Source organism: Triplophysa dalaica, chromosome 2 (genome assembly GCF_015846415.1).
Source record: "Triplophysa dalaica isolate WHDGS20190420 chromosome 2, ASM1584641v1, whole genome shotgun sequence".
In the NCBI taxonomy this organism is placed as follows: domain Eukaryota; kingdom Metazoa; phylum Chordata; class Actinopteri; order Cypriniformes; family Nemacheilidae; genus Triplophysa; species Triplophysa dalaica.
This window is the reverse complement of record NC_079543.1, coordinates 24,958,872-24,976,277: the sequence shown is the minus strand read 5'-3', so window position 1 is coordinate 24,976,277 and position 17,406 is coordinate 24,958,872. Positions and strand designations below refer to the sequence as shown.

General features: G+C 37.4%; 2 protein-coding genes across 2 annotated transcripts; one reads left to right on the top strand and one right to left on the bottom strand.

Annotated features, from left to right (window-relative positions):
- plk1 (polo-like kinase 1 (Drosophila)) lies at positions 1-4,657 on the top strand. Its single transcript, XM_056734062.1, has 11 exons — positions 1-674; positions 1,240-1,408; positions 1,516-1,660; positions 1,744-1,837; positions 2,141-2,363; positions 2,530-2,596; positions 2,817-2,917; positions 3,054-3,131; positions 3,265-3,419; positions 3,746-3,928; positions 4,052-4,657. The coding sequence occupies exons 1-11, from the start codon at positions 312-314 to the stop codon at positions 4,256-4,258; spliced, it is 1,785 nt and encodes a 594-aa protein (XP_056590040.1). The 5' UTR covers positions 1-311; the 3' UTR covers positions 4,259-4,657.
- A 1,111-nt stretch (positions 4,658-5,768) lies between these two features.
- ern2 (endoplasmic reticulum to nucleus signaling 2) lies at positions 5,769-16,437 on the bottom strand. Its single transcript, XM_056734050.1, has 22 exons — positions 16,098-16,437; positions 14,294-14,411; positions 14,166-14,199; positions 13,800-13,872; positions 13,644-13,716; positions 13,443-13,565; positions 13,243-13,347; positions 12,891-13,158; positions 12,039-12,117; positions 11,803-11,956; positions 11,027-11,151; positions 10,709-10,837; positions 10,377-10,587; positions 10,135-10,225; positions 9,763-9,952; positions 9,294-9,393; positions 8,932-9,131; positions 8,691-8,838; positions 7,545-7,672; positions 7,345-7,468; positions 7,107-7,174; positions 5,769-6,780 (listed from the first exon to the last, which is right to left on the bottom strand). The coding sequence occupies exons 1-22, from the start codon at positions 16,164-16,166 to the stop codon at positions 6,610-6,612; spliced, it is 2,781 nt and encodes a 926-aa protein (XP_056590028.1). The 5' UTR covers positions 16,167-16,437; the 3' UTR covers positions 5,769-6,609.
- Positions 16,438-17,406: the final 969 nt, after the last annotated feature.

Here is a 17,406-nt window from a genome sequence, read left to right as displayed (position 1 = left end):
TTCACTTCATTCACGTCGTAGGAGCAGGTCACTTACTTCATTCATGCCCGTTTAAATTCCGTTTTATCAGCGAAATTCGACCGATGCATTGTTCAGGACGGCTAATCTACTGCATTCAGAGAATATTTTAAGTATATTGTGTTTTCTAGCGTGTTGAAATTATTATTTGAATGTAGTTTTCGTGCGGATGGTCGGCGAGCTTCGTGGACTTTCAGGATAGGGCAACAGTGGTGTTTTAAACTTCGCCTCGTTTATTTATTTCTAAAAGTTTAGCGTGATTTGTATTTGAGTCGTTTGCAAAGTTTGCAAGGATGAGCGCTGGAATCGCAAAGGTGGCGAAGCCATCGACTCATGTCGATCCCAAATCTGCTCCTCTTAAAGAGATCCCTGATATTTTGGTGGATCCCAGAACCATGAAACGATACATGCGAGGTCGCTTTCTCGGAAAAGGAGGATTTGCAAAATGTTACGAAATTACTGATATGGACACGAAGGAGGTTTTCGCAGGGAAAGTCGTGCCCAAGTCGATGCTACTGAAGCCGCACCAGAAAGAGAAGATGAGCACAGAAATCGCCATTCACAAAAGTCTCGATAACCAACACGTTGTGGGATTTCACGGCTTTTTCGAGGATGATGATTTCGTGTATGTGGTTTTGGAGATCTGTCGGAGACGGGTAAGAACAAAACAGCTCAACACAGGGAAATCGTTTTGAAAACCGACCGTCAACGGTCGGTATTCCTGTCAATACCATAGACGCTTAATTCGTTTCCTTATTTACTTTAAGATACGTATAAACACTTTGCTGTACACAACATTGTTTACTCGTTTAATGTCACGAAATGTTGTCTGTTATATCTGGAATTTAAACCGGTCATGATTTTTCACTCGACGCTACTAGTGGATTTTAAATGGGAGGAAGTGACGTCAGTTGACTTTGTTTCCCAGAGACGTTGCAAAGAGCTTTTAAATTGATTTATTTTCATGTAATGTTAGTTATTGTGCTTTTATAATCAAAAATAAATAAAATATAGCAAAGAACAAATTCAGTCAAGCACAATGTAAAAGTTTGTAAAACACATTTTGATTCAAAGTCATTGTGTAAAGTTCCATTATCCCAACTTGATAGGATAAATAAAAATGACATTATGTATTGTTAGATCCTTGTATAAAATAGACTTGTACTTTCCATTGCTTTATATATTAAAATCCCACTGGTCCCTTTATTTCTTCCCTTTAAGTCTCTCCTGGAGTTGCACAAGCGGAGAAAGGCTGTAACGGAGCCTGAGGCCAGATACTTCATGCGCCATACTATCCAGGGTTGCCAGTACTTGCACAACAACAGAGTCATCCATCGTGATCTCAAATTGGGGAATCTGTTCCTCAGCGATGACATGGAGGTGAAGATCGGTAAGCAAATCATTAAGGTTCCTTGCTTATCAGTTATACTTAGACAAGCCTGTATTTTTCATCCAAATTGGGATGATACTCACGGATCTATTTTCTTCTCTATCTAGGCGACTTTGGTTTGGCTACAAAGATCGAGTTTGATGGTGAACGGAAGAAGACCCTGTGTGGCACTCCAAACTACATTGCACCTGAGGTGCTCTGCAAGAAGGGCCACAGTTTTGAGGTGGATGTTTGGTCACTGGGATGCATTCTGTAAGTCAGCACTGTGACCTTGACCCAGCATTTTGCATGTTATAAATGTGGCCTTACATTAACTTGGTTATTACGTCTATCAGGTACACATTGCTGGTTGGAAAGCCTCCATTTGAGACGTCCTGTCTGAAGGAGACCTACATCAGAATCAAGAAGAATGAGTACTCCGTACCTAGAGTAAGTACCCTACTATTAGTCTATATTAAGGTGAACTTGAGCTTTGACACATTCTGTATTTTATTGCCACCCAAGATAAAATTTACTCTGGGATATCATAGTTTTAGGTGATCTCCTTTTTAATGGGTCGATAGTTGACCCCCTCAAGGACTCATTAGTCATCACAAAATAATGCCATGGCAACTATTCACAACAATATAAAAGCCAGCTGGTGTCAGGTTTTTTATAGAGAAGCTTTCTCTACGAAGTCTGTTTCTAAGTTCTTATTAGTTAAGCTAAATGTGTGTCTTTGGCTTTATTTAGCATATTAATCCAGTTGCTGCTGCTCTGATTCGTCGTATGCTGCACGCTGACCCCACACTCAGACCTTCGATGTCCGACCTGTTGGCGGATGAGTTTTTCACCTCCGGTTACGCTCCCGTGCGCCTGCCCACTTCCTGTCTCACTGTACCTCCCAGATTCTCCATCGCACCCTCCAGCCTGGATCCTGCACTCCTCCGTAAACCCCTCTCATGCCTTAATAAAGGTAAAGATGAACAAAGTAGTGACATCAAAACTCTTTAGTCTTGATACAGGCTTCTGTGCTTTCTCACAGAATATTGTTGTTCCCTTGGAAATATTATGCATTACTAAAGTAGATTGCAAATGCTTTTTAATGTTTTCTTTATCTTTTGTCTGTCTTTGTTTTACAGGAACAGACAGTCCGATAGAGAAAATGGGCAAAATGGAGAAGCCACAACGGGAAGATCTCCAGCAAAGGTCAGTGTGGTGCTTGCTTTAAATATATTGAGATCTTGAAAAGTTATCTCTGACAAGTTATTGAAATATATAAGGTGAATTTAGTCCCAAAGGAGTTAGTTTTAGGCCATTTATTCATAACTTGAGATTACGACAACACTGTAGTGTCAGTTTGATGTACTGATGCCGATGAAACATTGTCAATGTATGCTTGAATTGATCTGTATTGTACTGTTTGCAGAGATGGACCTGAACAACCTGACTCCCATTTGATTGACCTGTTGGAGCAGCTGACCAGCGTTAATGCAGCAAGGCCGTCTGAAAGAGACTTTGTTAGACAAGGTAAGCGAATGGTTCGCCAAACCATGCTGTACTGTTAAAGTGTAGTGTTTGTTTATTAGACAAGTATATTTCAAATATGCAGAGATAATTGCAAATGCTAAAGCATTACTAAACTCATCCGTTTCCCCCAATACAGAGGAAGCTGATGATCCTGCTTGTATTCCTGTCTTCTGGATTAGTAAATGGGTTGACTACTCTGACAAATACGGCCTCGGTAAGATGCCACACTGATATTTATATACATTTGTTTCGGTCTTTGCTCGCATGTTAAATGTAGTTGCATTTAATAAAACATGTAAACATTCATAATTTTAACCTTCTCTTAATGTAACATATTCCTTTCTTAGGTTATCAGCTGTGTGATAACAGTGTTGGAGTTCTGTTCAATGATTCCACGCGTTTGATCATGTACACCGACGGTGACAGTCTGCAGTACATTGACCGCAACACTGCAGAATCCTACCTCAGCGTGCGCTCCTACCCCTCAGCGCTCTCCAAAAAAGTGAGTTTTAGCTGCGTTCGCATACTATGAAATTAAAATGTTGTTCTTAAAGCTGCAATTTATAAGCATTTCTAGTCAAATTGCATTCAGCTGACATTTCCCCCAAAAATTACACATCAACTCAAATTAAAAAATATTATAGGCCCATTGTTGAAAACTGCAGTAAGGAGACCTGAACGCTTTTATTCATGTAGATGTTTCAACCAAAAACTTACAGATTGCAGTTTTAAATGCATATAGAGTACAGTCCTGTTATTATTGTCCATATACCACATCTTTAGCTGCTTGGGTTTCCTGTTATTAAAAATCTCTTCATGTCTCCTTAGATTACCCTCCTCAAGTATTTCAGGAATTACATGAGCGAGCACTTGCTGAAGGCTGGAGCAAACATCACTCCCCGGGACGGAGATGAGCTCACCCGACTGCCCTACCTTCGTCACTGGTTCCGCACAAAGAGCGCCATCGTGTTGCACCTTAGCAACGGAACTGTCCAGATCAACTTTTTCCAGGTGAGAAACAGATAAAAATTTGCCATTAAAATTATAGTGTTGTGGCTCGCTACTTCAACCAGTCCAAAATGGATTGTTATTGCATTTCTCTTACCCTTAACATTTTCTCTTTGTGCTTTGCAGGACCACACTAAGCTTATCGTGTGTCCTCTAATGGGAGCAGTTACGTACATCAATGAGAAGCGTGAGTTCTGCACCTATAAAATGAGCCTGATCGAAGAGTTCGGCTGCTGTAAAGAGCTGGCCAGTCGCATGCGATACGCGCGCAACATGGTGGAAAAGCTTATGACCTGCAAAAGCACTGCTGCAGCCACTACCTCCACCCACTGATCTTGTGACATCATAACGGAGGGCTAAAGGGTATGAGGTCGCAATTGACCTGCACATGATCTCCCTCACCTGAGTCTGAGGGGCCCTTAAATGTTTTTGATGCAAAACGTTATGTGGGTTCTACACTATCATTTCTTCCTTTGGATCTGTTGTTTACTCTTGTTTTCGGGGTTGGAAGTTTAACACCTTGCAAGCTGTCTGTATCATGTGAATGCTCTTTGTACATGTTTTAATGTTTTAGAACTTGTCTGTCTTTTTGACTGTTTTTTTTTTGTATAAAAGCTTCTGGAAATTAATCTTAATGTGTATTTGAAATGACTTATTCCGGATGAATAAAGGTCTGCTTTTAGAGAAATTAAGATATACCTAATGTTAAATAAATGTTAAAATGTTTTGAAATCCTGCATTCTTACTTTAACCAGACGTTGTTCTTTTTAGTCATATTGATTCTATATTCAGGAACCCATTTTATATTGCACTGGAAGTTCAGTGAATTATCATGTGTTTGGAGAAGAGATTAAAAACAAGGGATGCCAAATTGATAGTAGAATAATGGAAAAGCTAGTTACTATATTTCGATAAACGAAAAGCAAATGTACTTTGTTTATAATGTGAACAGTCAGGCAAGTAATAAAGTGCCATAACTTTTCTTGAAAGGTGACGTCAAACTTTCAGAGTCTTCGTCAAACCAAAATATAAGACCTAATATAAAAAGAATAAAAATGATACAAAAGGGCTTTTTAAAATCTAGTAATTGTGTAATAATTAGCTAAATAAATACTATACACAATTTTATCTTTTTGTATTGTCTCTCTTCTTCAGCGCAAAAACCATGCGTATGTTAACACCACGTGCTTATATTAGTCTTCTCAGCTAGCCCAGCAACAAGCAATTTTGCTAGCCCAAACGGCATTTTAAATGTCCTATCGTGTAGAAATTAACATTGTCACAGTGGATAAGCAAATATTTTAGTAACGTTTTGGAAGACAAGCTGCTCCGACAACAAAGCAGCAAACATACAAGTCTTGCTTTGTGTTTGTCTTGTCAGTTACCAAGACCAAATGGCGCTTCCTTGTTCGCGCTCTGGGACGTGGCGGTGTTCTGTGGTTATTAGGTTGTTTCTTGAGTTGACGATGGTTGTAAGCTTCAAAACATTAAATGCTCATTTCAAAATCGATCACTTTCTTAAATATAGTTTGGGACTCCTTTCAATGGACATATGTCGGTGAAAACCTTGGTTCATGTCAGTGGCCCTAGAGAATAGAGGGGCCTTCTTGCATTACCTTTTCGAAAGAAAAAATCCCACACTAATAGCATAAAATAAGTTATATAGCAAAATAATAACTTTGACAGCCTAATAGACGGCCAGTTTAGGTTTGGGTGTGCAAGGCTACAGGTGAAATGCAAATAAATCTAAAACAATGCACCAAGTAATTCCTGATTTTTTGTGTGAAAATAATCATGTATTTCTGTACTGTTCATTTGGTAGAAAAAACAAAGGCACTATTTTCCAAATTTGTATTTTCCAGTGTCCCCAACAATTCATTTATAAAAAGATACAAAAACATGCAGTATAAAATTACTGAGTGGTGTTAAAATGTGCAATACAATTTTCCTTGTGTACAGCAGGATTTATGGGAATACTCAGTGGGAAATGTATAGTTGTGTAACACCATATCTCTGTCTGTTCTTATAATATGTAGCACTTGAAGATCAAGATGAGGGATGCGATGTTCTGTGCATAATATAACATAGTTTATCAGATTCAAACGTACTGTGTACACTTGGTGTACGATATGATCAAGACAACGAAATCGAATCATTATAAATGATTTTAAAGAATCAATGAAATAACAATTTATCAATAGATGTTGCCCTGGCTTTTATAATTCTTGAAGATTCTTATCGCCTCAAAATAAAAATATTTATAAAAAGTACCACATGGAATTCTACCAATTATGAATAAAGGTAGCCTGCAGTCAGTAACCGTTTCTAAGCCTATAGTCACTTAGTACATTCCTTTTGGTTTTCCCCATTGGTCATACATGTTTAATAACACGAGGATGCATATATGACACGATTTTGGGTGAGCTAACACACTCAGTAGCCTCTAAAAAATGACCTAAGATTTGTCCTTGGTAAAAGCACAAACATAATATTTTCTCAACAAGTCCAGTGGGAACCTGGTTGTAAAAGAGTCCCATATTTCAAAGATTTTCTTTGTAAAACCAAACATTGTAAGTAGCGTTCATCGAAGCGTTCACAGCTCTGAAATCAAGTATTATAGATTTTTCTTCATTTCTTCTCTCTCTAATCTACTATAAGAACAAACAAGAGTCTGTGGAGAATGTTTAGTGATGGTAGTACGGATGAAACAGTCTCTCTGGGGCACAGATGCTCAGAGCCGAGTGTGTGTGAAGCAGTAACCGCGGGAAACGGGAGGTAAAATACACCACAAAGCCATCGGGGACTTCGCCGAGGGCTGACTGAACCTCAGGTGGGAGTTCATGATAATGATGTTTCTGTTGGAAAATACACAGGAGAGCAAAGATCAGGTGTGCTTCAGGATATTCATTATTAGAAATAGGGCTTATTTTAACCTAGGGGGTTGCTATGTGATGTGTATGATATTTTGGTCCCTATATATAACTGGGAGTCATCCTTCAATGCAAGTCGAATATATCATCAGAGAAGCTATAGCACACCCCTCCTTAAAAACTATAAATCATGTCTGTAACAGTGTTTTATTTCCTAAAATGTTAAACTGAAGAGTTAGTGGCTTAAACATCTTTATTTTTGGATGCCTGCCCTGGGATTCATACTGCATCTGTGAACTTGAAATACTTACTTTATTTCTCATTGCCCTGAGTAGATCTCTCACAGAATTCCCTTTATATGTGCGGAATTTTCTAAGATCTGTCAGAAGGGAACGAGTCTACATTAGGTACACAGAATTATAGACCTACAGGTCATACATTACACTATAATACACCGTTATTTCGGTACATGAAAATCCACATTTCATCAAACAAACCAAAAATATTTTACAAAAAATAGTAATTTCATTTGTAAATGAAAGTCCATACCAGCTTGAAGTGGTGCTGATATGTGCATCCTCCAGTTAGTTCTTACTACAGATCTGCCAGAGTTCTCCAGACGCACCACTATGGCACTTTCTGACGGCTCTTTCTCTATTCTATCACTGACATCCTACAGACAAAGAACTGATGTCACACCGCATTCAATTGCCCTCGAGCACTGCATGCTGCCAAGTTCACACACAGACCTGAAAGAACTGCAGCTGTTTCTCTGGACTCCAGAAGAAGGGATGTTTGAGAACGGATGCTGCTGAAGGGCGTATATCTGGTTCTGCACTGATCATCCGTTCAATCAGATCACGTCCAATCACGTGCTCTACAAACACAAACATTCACAGGTTTTTAACAAATTGTGTTTTTTCTTGGTCTGTATTTTGTTTTCTTTATATATATCAAATCAGATTTAGATTTTTGACGTAGTTTCTAGTTTTAATACGATCTCAAATTAGCTTTTTTTTGTAATTTTTTTGTTTTTATGTTAATTTTAAATAAAGTTTTAGCAATTTTGATAAACGCTATTGTCATTTTATAATTTATTTCTTATTTTTAATGTTGCTGTATAAGATACATTTTTATTTAGTTCTTCATTATAATAATTTTAGTTAATTTTTAAGGCAAGATTAAAATTTTTGATTTAGTTTAAGATTTTTGTTTTTATTTAATTTAAACAAACAGAAACATTTTCAAAGTTGTAATTTTACTAAACTGAATCAGCCTTGTATGAAATGACTCAACATCTATAAAAAAATAATTACATTTACTTGATAATCAAAATACAGATATATATATTTATTATTTTTTAATTGTTATTAATAATAATAAATATTACAAATAATATTTTTTTATACAACAAATTTAATACAATATTTTTTATATTTATTTTATTAAGTTTACTTGTTGTAATTTTGTATTTTTTGGGTAATCCATAACTTTTGCCTCTATCTCTGTTTGCGTAAAACATAAAATTTTAGATTAATACTGAAAGTATTAACTTAACATGGGTTGAAGTCATATGATGTCAAACTGACATTTCTCGCAAAACATGACCCAGCAGCATAACTTTTAAATCATTATTATAAGTTTGCCTTAGTGAATTTGAGTAAGATAAGAATCCCCTCAGTTTTTATACTCAAATTTTTTTGTAGTTGCTCAATAACTGATATTTGTTTTTAACCTATAAGTTACACATTGCAGATTCAACCATAAGTCTAAGCATATATAGTAAGGTTTTGTTTAAAACATGAAATTAAAACTATTTGCAAGTGAGTTCACTTACATTATATTTGTCTAAACAAAAATAGTTTTTCTGACACAGAAAACAATCACACACACACCGTGTAAATTCTCCATAAAGTGGTCGAGGTTATAGACTCCGGAGAGGATATTGGCTTGACGTCGTAGCGAATCACTGAATGGATGCTGTCCTTTGGACGTCACATAATAAAACACACATCCAGCCGAGAAGATATCCACAGCACTGGTCTACGGCAAAAAAACAAAAACAAATTTAGCATTTAGGTTTCATTTAAACTATTCAATGACGTGTTTATATGCATCTGTTTTTTATGGTCGTACAGGGTTTCCTTTTGGAGCATTTATAAGCAATTCTGGTGCAATCCAGCCTTCAGTCCCTGGTATTCCAGAGCGTAGGCTAAAACTGTGGTGTCCATCGGGGAGCTTCTTACACAAGCCGAAATCAGAGATCACTGCCCGGACTCGACCCAGCACACCGGGGAGAGAGAGCAAAATGTTGCGTGGCTTTAAATCCCTGTGAACTGATCGAGAGAGGATTGTGTAATTAGTATTAACAATGAGTCTGTTCACCTGCATAGCTCAATAGCAGTATATTAACATATATTCAATGCAATGTTAGCGTGTGCAACTGTGACTATATTGTAATTAACCATCTGCACCGTTGCCATGGCAACATAACTAACCGATGTTAAGAGAGTGCAGGTGATTGAGGCCACACATGGTCTGCTCCAGGAGTGACACTGGGTTCAGGTTCGAGTAAGGGCAGCTTGGGTCCTCCACACACTGCACACAAACAATGAATAAAGCAAAAAGTGTAGCACCATTTGAGGAGACAGTTCACCTGAAATCGAAAATTCTTTAATCAATCACTCACCCTCATGTCATTCCATACCTGTTTGACTTTCTTACTTGTGCACAACACAAACGAAGATATTTTGAAGAATGTTGATAACCAAAAACATTGGTACCCTATGACTTTGATTGTATGGACACAAAACCACTAAGACATTTATCAAAATATCTTCTTTTGTGTTCCACAGAAAAAAGGAGTCTCATACAGGTTAAAAAAAAATGAGGGTGAAATGATGACACAGTTTTTATTTTTGGGTGAACTACGCCTTTAATTTCAGTGTGATCTTTGCATTTACGAACCTGTTGAAGCGTAGCGGCACACAGTTCTATGGCGATGTACGTGAACTGTCTGTCCCTTTCCGTGCAAAAATAACGGATGACGTTGGGATGTTCGTCTGATTCCCGGAGGAGTTGAACTTCTCTCTCCGCGAACTCCACACACTCGGGCAGGATGCGCTTTACCGCCACGCGCCGGCCGTCAAAATGTCCCCTGTATGCACACACCAGCATACACATGAATAGTTAGCACACCTATTTATTTCATGAGGCCTATGAACAATACAAATAGTTTGCGTGCATTAGTAATGTCACTTTAAGTATCGACACTACCCATCATATTAGACAACGAAAGAATGTAAAAGCAAACTCTTTTTCCGGTTTACAAAAACACACCGGAAAACAAACGTGCCCTCGGTTCCATGGCCCAGCACCTCAGCAGGACTGAAGGAGATTTTACCAACTTCCACTACTTCTGGGTGTCCATCTGAAACAAGCGACAAACACCAGATATAGGACACAATAAGTTAATACACACAAATGACGAGTCTTCCGAAATGTTATATGACGGTTTGTAAATAAAATCAGTTGCGTATTTTGGAAACAAAAAGATTGTCGATTCAGAAGGGTGTACGCACTCTGCAACTGGGCGGCTGTCGTTACAGGAGCGGAGTCTTTACTTGAGAATGGCAGGGTTTGATTAGAGTCAAACTCCATCTTCCCTGAATGATTGTTATTGATGTAGGATGATGATGATGAGGGTGGAGTGCTGGGTTCTGTTGAAGCATTCTGACTTGTCAGATGGTTGGAGACCATTGGCACCTCAGAATTCTGGGAATTTTTGACCGGCTGATAAAAAGTAGGTCAATATGAAGTTTTGTTGCATTATTTTTAAATATATATTTAACACACAATTTATGTAAATACACTGAAATCAGGTTATATTTAAACACACATCACTCTCACTCACCCTTTTGTGTAGCAGCAGGAAAGCAATCCACGCTCCCAACAGCAGTGTCACCACCAGCACAGTCCTGGGGTCAGAGGTCAAAGAATAAGGGAAGACGGGGGAAGAGCTGCCCTGTGTTACCGGTGGCATCTGTTGACAAATCAAAACAAGTTTGTGAATGCAATTTTGGGGATTCTTGCAATTCAAAGGCCGATATGCGACTATCTAGATCACTTTTTTTAAACAAGTGGAAAAGCTTTTGCATTCCACAAAAAAAATATGATAAAAAATGTTGTACGTCCATTCAGGTGTGTGTTTGAAAGTGTACATTGGACTCACTGGGTGAGAAACACGACGGTAAGAAGAACTAGAACCAGTTGGGATGACATCACCAGTGTGCCGCAGGTTCTCTGGGAAATCTCTCAACATAGTGGTGTGAACCAAAGGAGGAACCTCATGGTGACCTATCCAAGCATATGAAAGCAAATAAAACAAACTTTCTAGAAACATTAATAAACATTAGAAATTGGAAAACAAATAATAAATACAATAAAAATAATTATTTAATATTGATTTAATTTATTAGAATAAAATTGATACATCACATTAACTATATAATAAAATATTATAATAAATTGAATCTATTATTTCTGATTATGACAATATATAGAATTAATTAACAAATATTATGTATTAACATAATATCAATCATATTATATAAAATCAATATAATTGTATATGCTGACAAATAGTTCTTAAATAGTTCTTTGTGCTTTGGTACACTTTTCAAGGCACAATACAAAACTATCAATTGTTGTTTTATGTACAGTTTGGGATTTTTGTCCAGTGATAGTTGCCCACTGCTCCGGGTGTACGTGTGTTCACAACTTGCTGTGCGTGTGTTCACCGCTCTCTAGATGGTTTAAACGCATTTCGGGTATAGGTCACCATCCCTGACAAATAGGTCACTTTCACTTTTTCACTTAAAATAAAGTTATTTGGTAACTACACTTTTTATATCATACAAAGAAAAAACACAACTGAATAGTAAGAAATCAAGAAGTATGTTGTATGATGCGAGTATAGAAGAGTGCAAGTGTGTGAAAGGGTCATACCAATCAGCAGCCAGTTATTCTGCAGAGAGCTGGAGCTCCCTGGTGGATACTTCACATCAGTGCTGGGCGTTATCTCACACTCGGGCCGCCCGTTTCCCATTGTGACGCCAGCTGTGACCGGCCCCTCAATACGTGCAAGAGTAAGACCTTGTGGCTGCCACGGCAACAGGAGAAGGTTAATAAAAGGTAGGTGGAAATCAGTACTGGTGATTATAAAAAGGGGCAGAAGAACTAACCACTATTGCCACTCCCTGGTGCACAAGAGAGGAAGAAGCATAGAGATGAGAATCCGTCTTGCCAACATAGAGCGTGGGACTATTAAGACACACATAAAGAAACAAAATGTAATTACAAAGTATATATTTGATTTAGCTTGTGATTATGTTCCTTAATCTGTCAAATAAATTAATAAAAACGTGTGTGTTCCATTTGTTAATACTGTATACTATAATATATTACATAATAGATTATTATTATATTAATTGCTTTGTTTTTAAATATTTAAATTAGTTATATAAATAAAATAAATGTTTTTTTATATAATTAATAACACCATTTTTCTTATTATATCATTTATTTATTTTACTTATGACTGTAATGCAACTATGAGCTTTGGAGCAATTTTATTTGATTTTTTTAATATTTTTATTTAGCAATGGGATTTTTATCACTAACACTATGCAATTCCCCCAAGAAACTCTAGGGGTTGTGCACCTTCAACTGGACCACCTGCTTTAAAGGAGTAGTTCTGACATCATTTACTCTTGTCAATACAAACCTCTATGACTTTCTTTCAACCGCAGAAGCCACAAGAAGATATTTTGAAGAATGTTGTGAACAGCCCCCCATTCACTTGCATTGGTTACAACAGAAGTGAACGGGGAGCTGTGCATTTTCTGTTAAAACATTTTTCTAAATATCTTCCTTTGTGTTCTGCAGAAGAAAGAAGTCATACAGGTTTAAAAAGAAAAGAGGTCGTGTAAATGCGGCAGAATTTTTATTTTGTAGATGAACTACTCCTTTAAATAGGCGAGTTTAGGAAAAACTCTGCTTTTGAGTTTAAAAGTGTGTTCCTGTTTGTATCTTACACTAGCTGCGTCTTAGCGCTATGTTTCTCCTTTGTGAACTGGTAGGTCCACTTCATGGTGTGGGACTGTGTGTTTTCTGCAGTAAAGGTGAGATAACGGAGCGTTTCCGTGGCGACCGTCAGGTGTGGCGCTCTCCGCAGGCTGTCCTGACTCCAGAGGTAGAACCCAGCCACTGGAGAATCGAACTTCTGCATCCACAGGACCTCGCCAGAGTCCCGATCCACTGTGACCACCAGACCGTCTCCACTGGATGCAAAATGGGACATCTCTGTATGAAACAAACAACAACATCCTCATACACTTCAAGTCTGAAACAAATTTAATATACAAGCGTGTAAAATGCAGATCTTACTGTATTCATATTTTGTGTCATCATACATAGGGGCGGAGTAGTCGTTGTAGGTAGCGTTCCACCGAAGCTCCTGAGTCTTTGTATCATACATGGTGATCATGTATTCTGCATGCATACACATGAAAACATAATATGGAGACTTTATAACTATTAAGAATAATAGTTATCATAAAAATATGGTTCTCTTTTAAAGTGTGTACCTGTGCGACCAATGTACAACAGAGGGGCTGATGGGCATATAGAATCCGAGGATGAGGTGCTCAGACTAGTCTGTTTTACACCCGTCTGAGGATCCACCACAAACCAAGTGTCCTGCTTTTTACCTGAGAAAATACATAACACAAAAGGTCAAAAATACCTTTTTTTATATTCAACAATAAAACATGCATGTTTATTGTTACCCGTGTAGAGCACTCCATCTGAACTCCTGCATGGAGACGACTGAACCAGCTCTGGAATAGTAAATGGGAGTTTCTGTGTATAGAAGGAATCACATCAGTTACACAAATTCTCACTCGTCTTTGAAAAACACGTTCAATCCTACCAACGATACTCACCATAAGACCCTCTTTATGTTTGCCGCCTAAGACATACAGACTGCCATCATTTGGATCTGGTAGAAAGCCTGGCCTGCAAGTAAAAGTAGACAACTTAAACACAAAACATACATAAAATATCAATACTGCACATATAAAGCAGCCGAAAAAGTCCATTCCAAACTTTCATTTAAGCACTATTTCTAGATGTATTGTGGTCATTTCAATCATATTTGGGAGAAAATGTTTTAGTACTTCAATGAATGAAAAAAATTATCCTTTTACCTACACACATATCTTTAAATAGTCAATTCAGACTGAAAATAATTTTCCGTGTCTCTCGCTATAAAGTATATACATCTAGGGTTTGAAGTTATAAAGACTTACTCTTGAAAATAGACAGGAACCTGTATGATGGGATCTAGAAAAGAGGTATTATAATATATATTAATAATATAGCTATACTAATCATACAAATAACTGAAATTGGTTTGAAGAGATAGACATATACACACCTTCCTTTAGTGTCCATTTGATGTCTCCTGTTTGTTTACTAACAGCATGTAAACTTCCGTCCAGTGTTGAAACGAAAAGCAGAGATTCTGGAAGAGAAACTGAACTTCCACCATCACACTGTGAAAGAGCCAGTAAAACATCAAATCCGAAATTTGTATAAGCACCATGACAAGTTTATTCACTATAACACCGTGTCTACACCGGACGCGACAGGCCGCATCCAGTGTGGACAACATTTTTAATTATAACGGGTTCTAATGCGTTTCTAATGTCTCCGTCGCCCCGGTCATTTCAGAAGTAAGACAAATATACACCAACACAGCACACTGTAGTGATATTACTATTTTAAAGTAATTGATACCTGATATGTTGCCTGAAATATTATGTGTGTGTTCAGTTAACAGAAAATGCTTATTAACCAGGATATCCTGCTTCACAGTCATGAACACCACTCCTATATTTACCAAACCACCTGACATTATTGAGAGAGTGTTTGTGAGTGTGTTAAGTAAACTATGGGACAATATCACACAAGTGTCTCATGCAACATTTTTACATTTAGTTTCAGAGTTCTTCCGGCCCTGCCTCTGAGGAACTTATTTTTAACTTTCTGAAACTTCCCTGTTCAATTCTTTATATTTTTCCACTTTAGACTTACTTGCACGTCTAGGGCTGGTTATAAATGATTTCAGAACGACATTTATTTAAAAAATATATTTTGCATTTGCTCCTAACATTACACCATAAATATTAAATATGTATTGCAATGATAAACAAAAGTGCATATCAGAGCATTAGTATTAGATGTTCAAAACAGCCTCACTGAGTGCACTGCAAATATAACCTAAAATGTCTAATAAAGTTGACTGGGCAGGACTTGAGGAATTTTTGTTCCATTGAAATAAAACTAAACAAAACATATCACATTCCCTTGGAGGAGGACCAGGTAATTATACCTCTTACCATGAAGACAACCAACAAACATAACTAAAAGGATTCTACAGATTGTTTTATAATGTGCAATAAATAAAACTTTAAGAATATGATAAAAATAATACTGGAGAACTGTACATTTTCAGCCGTAAGTTAGTCATAAATACTTTTTTCTTTTAGAAGAATGATTTTTGCTTTCCACAACAGCGCTATATACTATTTTTATTCAAAATCACATTGTAGCACATTGCGAAGAATTTGATACCTTTATTATTTCAAATTAGATTTACTGTAATTTTAATAATTCACTCTTGGGGCACAAAATACGTTTACTTATGTTGACCGCTAATTCACTCCGAAACTCTGGAGTCATTGAAACTGTGGGACTCGGGTCGCTCCCTTGACAAACACTTGAACGCACAAAAACTTATTTCCAATTATTTCCAGCTAAAACCTCTTACCCCACCTTCCTGAACCATGAAAGGTAAAAATGGCTGTCATATAGCAACAAATAACTTTTGCATCCTTTGCAGTAATCCACATGTGCACTTTATAAACAATGCATCAAGTCTTGTGCCCACATTCGGGTGAGGTCAAAGGTCATGCATGGCACTATTTATCAATCATTTTGTATGCATTTTCATGAAAATCAAACAATCCCCGCATAAATAAGACTTTTTTAACCTCTCTCTGACTTTCTCATTTTCCTCTTATCTCTCTCACACACATTCACTCTCAATCTTGTTATGCACCCCAGGTCACCCCGCCTCCGAATAGCCCAAAATAACCCATCACATATCACTGTCTTCATGAACTCCCTATGATGACCACCAACACGAAGTAAACAAACATCAAGTGCCCTCACTTTACCTGTGATACGACCCCAATGAGGCAAAGCAAAGACAGCGACAGTTGTCTCCGGTGGACGATTCTCTCCATGATCTTGACAGATCTGTCAGCGGTTGAAGTTGTGCGTGTCAATAAATACAAACTAAGGTCGAACGGACTCTAAAGTCCTCCATGATCACGAACAGTCGGAGAAAAGATCACGACGTCATGCTTAGACACTAACAGCACTGCCACGGTTCAGCAGATGTCTGTTGCACGCCGGACGAGTGATCCTATAATTTAAAAACAAATATTGAACATTTCCGCGTTGGGACGGAACTGGTGATGTCACTCGAACCAAATATCCAACAGTAGAAACCGAGAAGGCTCGGCCATGTCTGTTTGAGTGACAGCGCGTTTGACCAATGGCGTCTCGCTGTGTTCGTCAAAAGGCGGAGATTCGAGAAACTGGTTGTCATTTCACAACACGTGGAACAATAATGAGCGGCTCTGACAATTGATGACAACACGGCATGTTCTCTCCTTTTTGAACACAGAATGTTCTCTCTGCTTATTAGGAGGTCAATATAAAGGATCGGTTGCTTTATTTTCGCAATGTTAATGAGTCAATATTTAGCCTAAAGTAAACGTCGATGAATGAAAATAACACATTAAATAGATGTCTGGAACTTGTAGTTTCCCCCCCCCCCGTCATTTTCTCTATGTTAAGTATACAGGATGATGCAGATGTATTCAATTATGACTTATATTGGTACCGGGAAAAAAAGAAAAATAGCGTGGTGAACGGTTCAGTTGTTTTGTTTGGGCAGTTTGGTGTTTTGTCACACATTGTGTTATAATAGTGCTGGGCAACGATACATTTTTTTAATCCTATTAATCACATTTTATTTCTGTGTTTAATCTCGATGCGTAAATTCAAAAGTAGTGTATTGTGCGATTTTAATTAAGTATATGAACAAAAGTGCAAGAAGATTGTTTTACGAACACAAATAATATGCTTTTAACAACAGTGTTTCCTTCACATAGTAGCATTAACAATTTTAACTTAAATATTTCTTGTAAATCTCCACTTAAACGTTAATGTAATCAAATTAAATATAAAACCAATATTGTCTGTAACGTTTTATCTAGTTTGATATAGAAGAACACGTAATAATATTTTTTTGCTTATACATAAACTCTCTTTCAATACTCTTTCAACACAAAGTGTAGGCTACTGTATTTAAAGCATATACGTACTGCCATCTAGTGGAGAAGAACATGCACATAACTATGTTATAACTTTACGCATGAGACAGTTCAAATCTATTAATACATATTTGAACGTGGT

Coding starts and splice junctions, on each gene's coding strand:
- plk1 (XM_056734062.1), top strand. CDS start 312: ATGAGCGCTGGAATCGCAAAGGTGGCGAAGCCATCGACTCATGTCGAT. Junction 1,661..1,743: donor TGGTCACTGGGATGCATTCT/GTAAGTCAGCAC, acceptor TACGTCTATCAG/GTACACATTGCTGGTTGGAA. Junction 3,929..4,051: donor TCCAGATCAACTTTTTCCAG/GTGAGAAACAGA, acceptor TGTGCTTTGCAG/GACCACACTAAGCTTATCGT.
- ern2 (XM_056734050.1), bottom strand. CDS start 16,166: ATGGAGAGAATCGTCCACCGGAGACAACTGTCGCTGTCTTTGCTTTGC. Junction 14,200..14,293: donor CAAATGGACACTAAAGGAAG/GTGTGTATATGT, acceptor CCTCTTTTCTAG/ATCCCATCATACAGGTTCCT. Junction 6,781..7,106: donor TCAGGGCAATGAGAAATAAA/GTAAGTATTTCA, acceptor ATTTTCCAACAG/AAACATCATTATCATGAACT.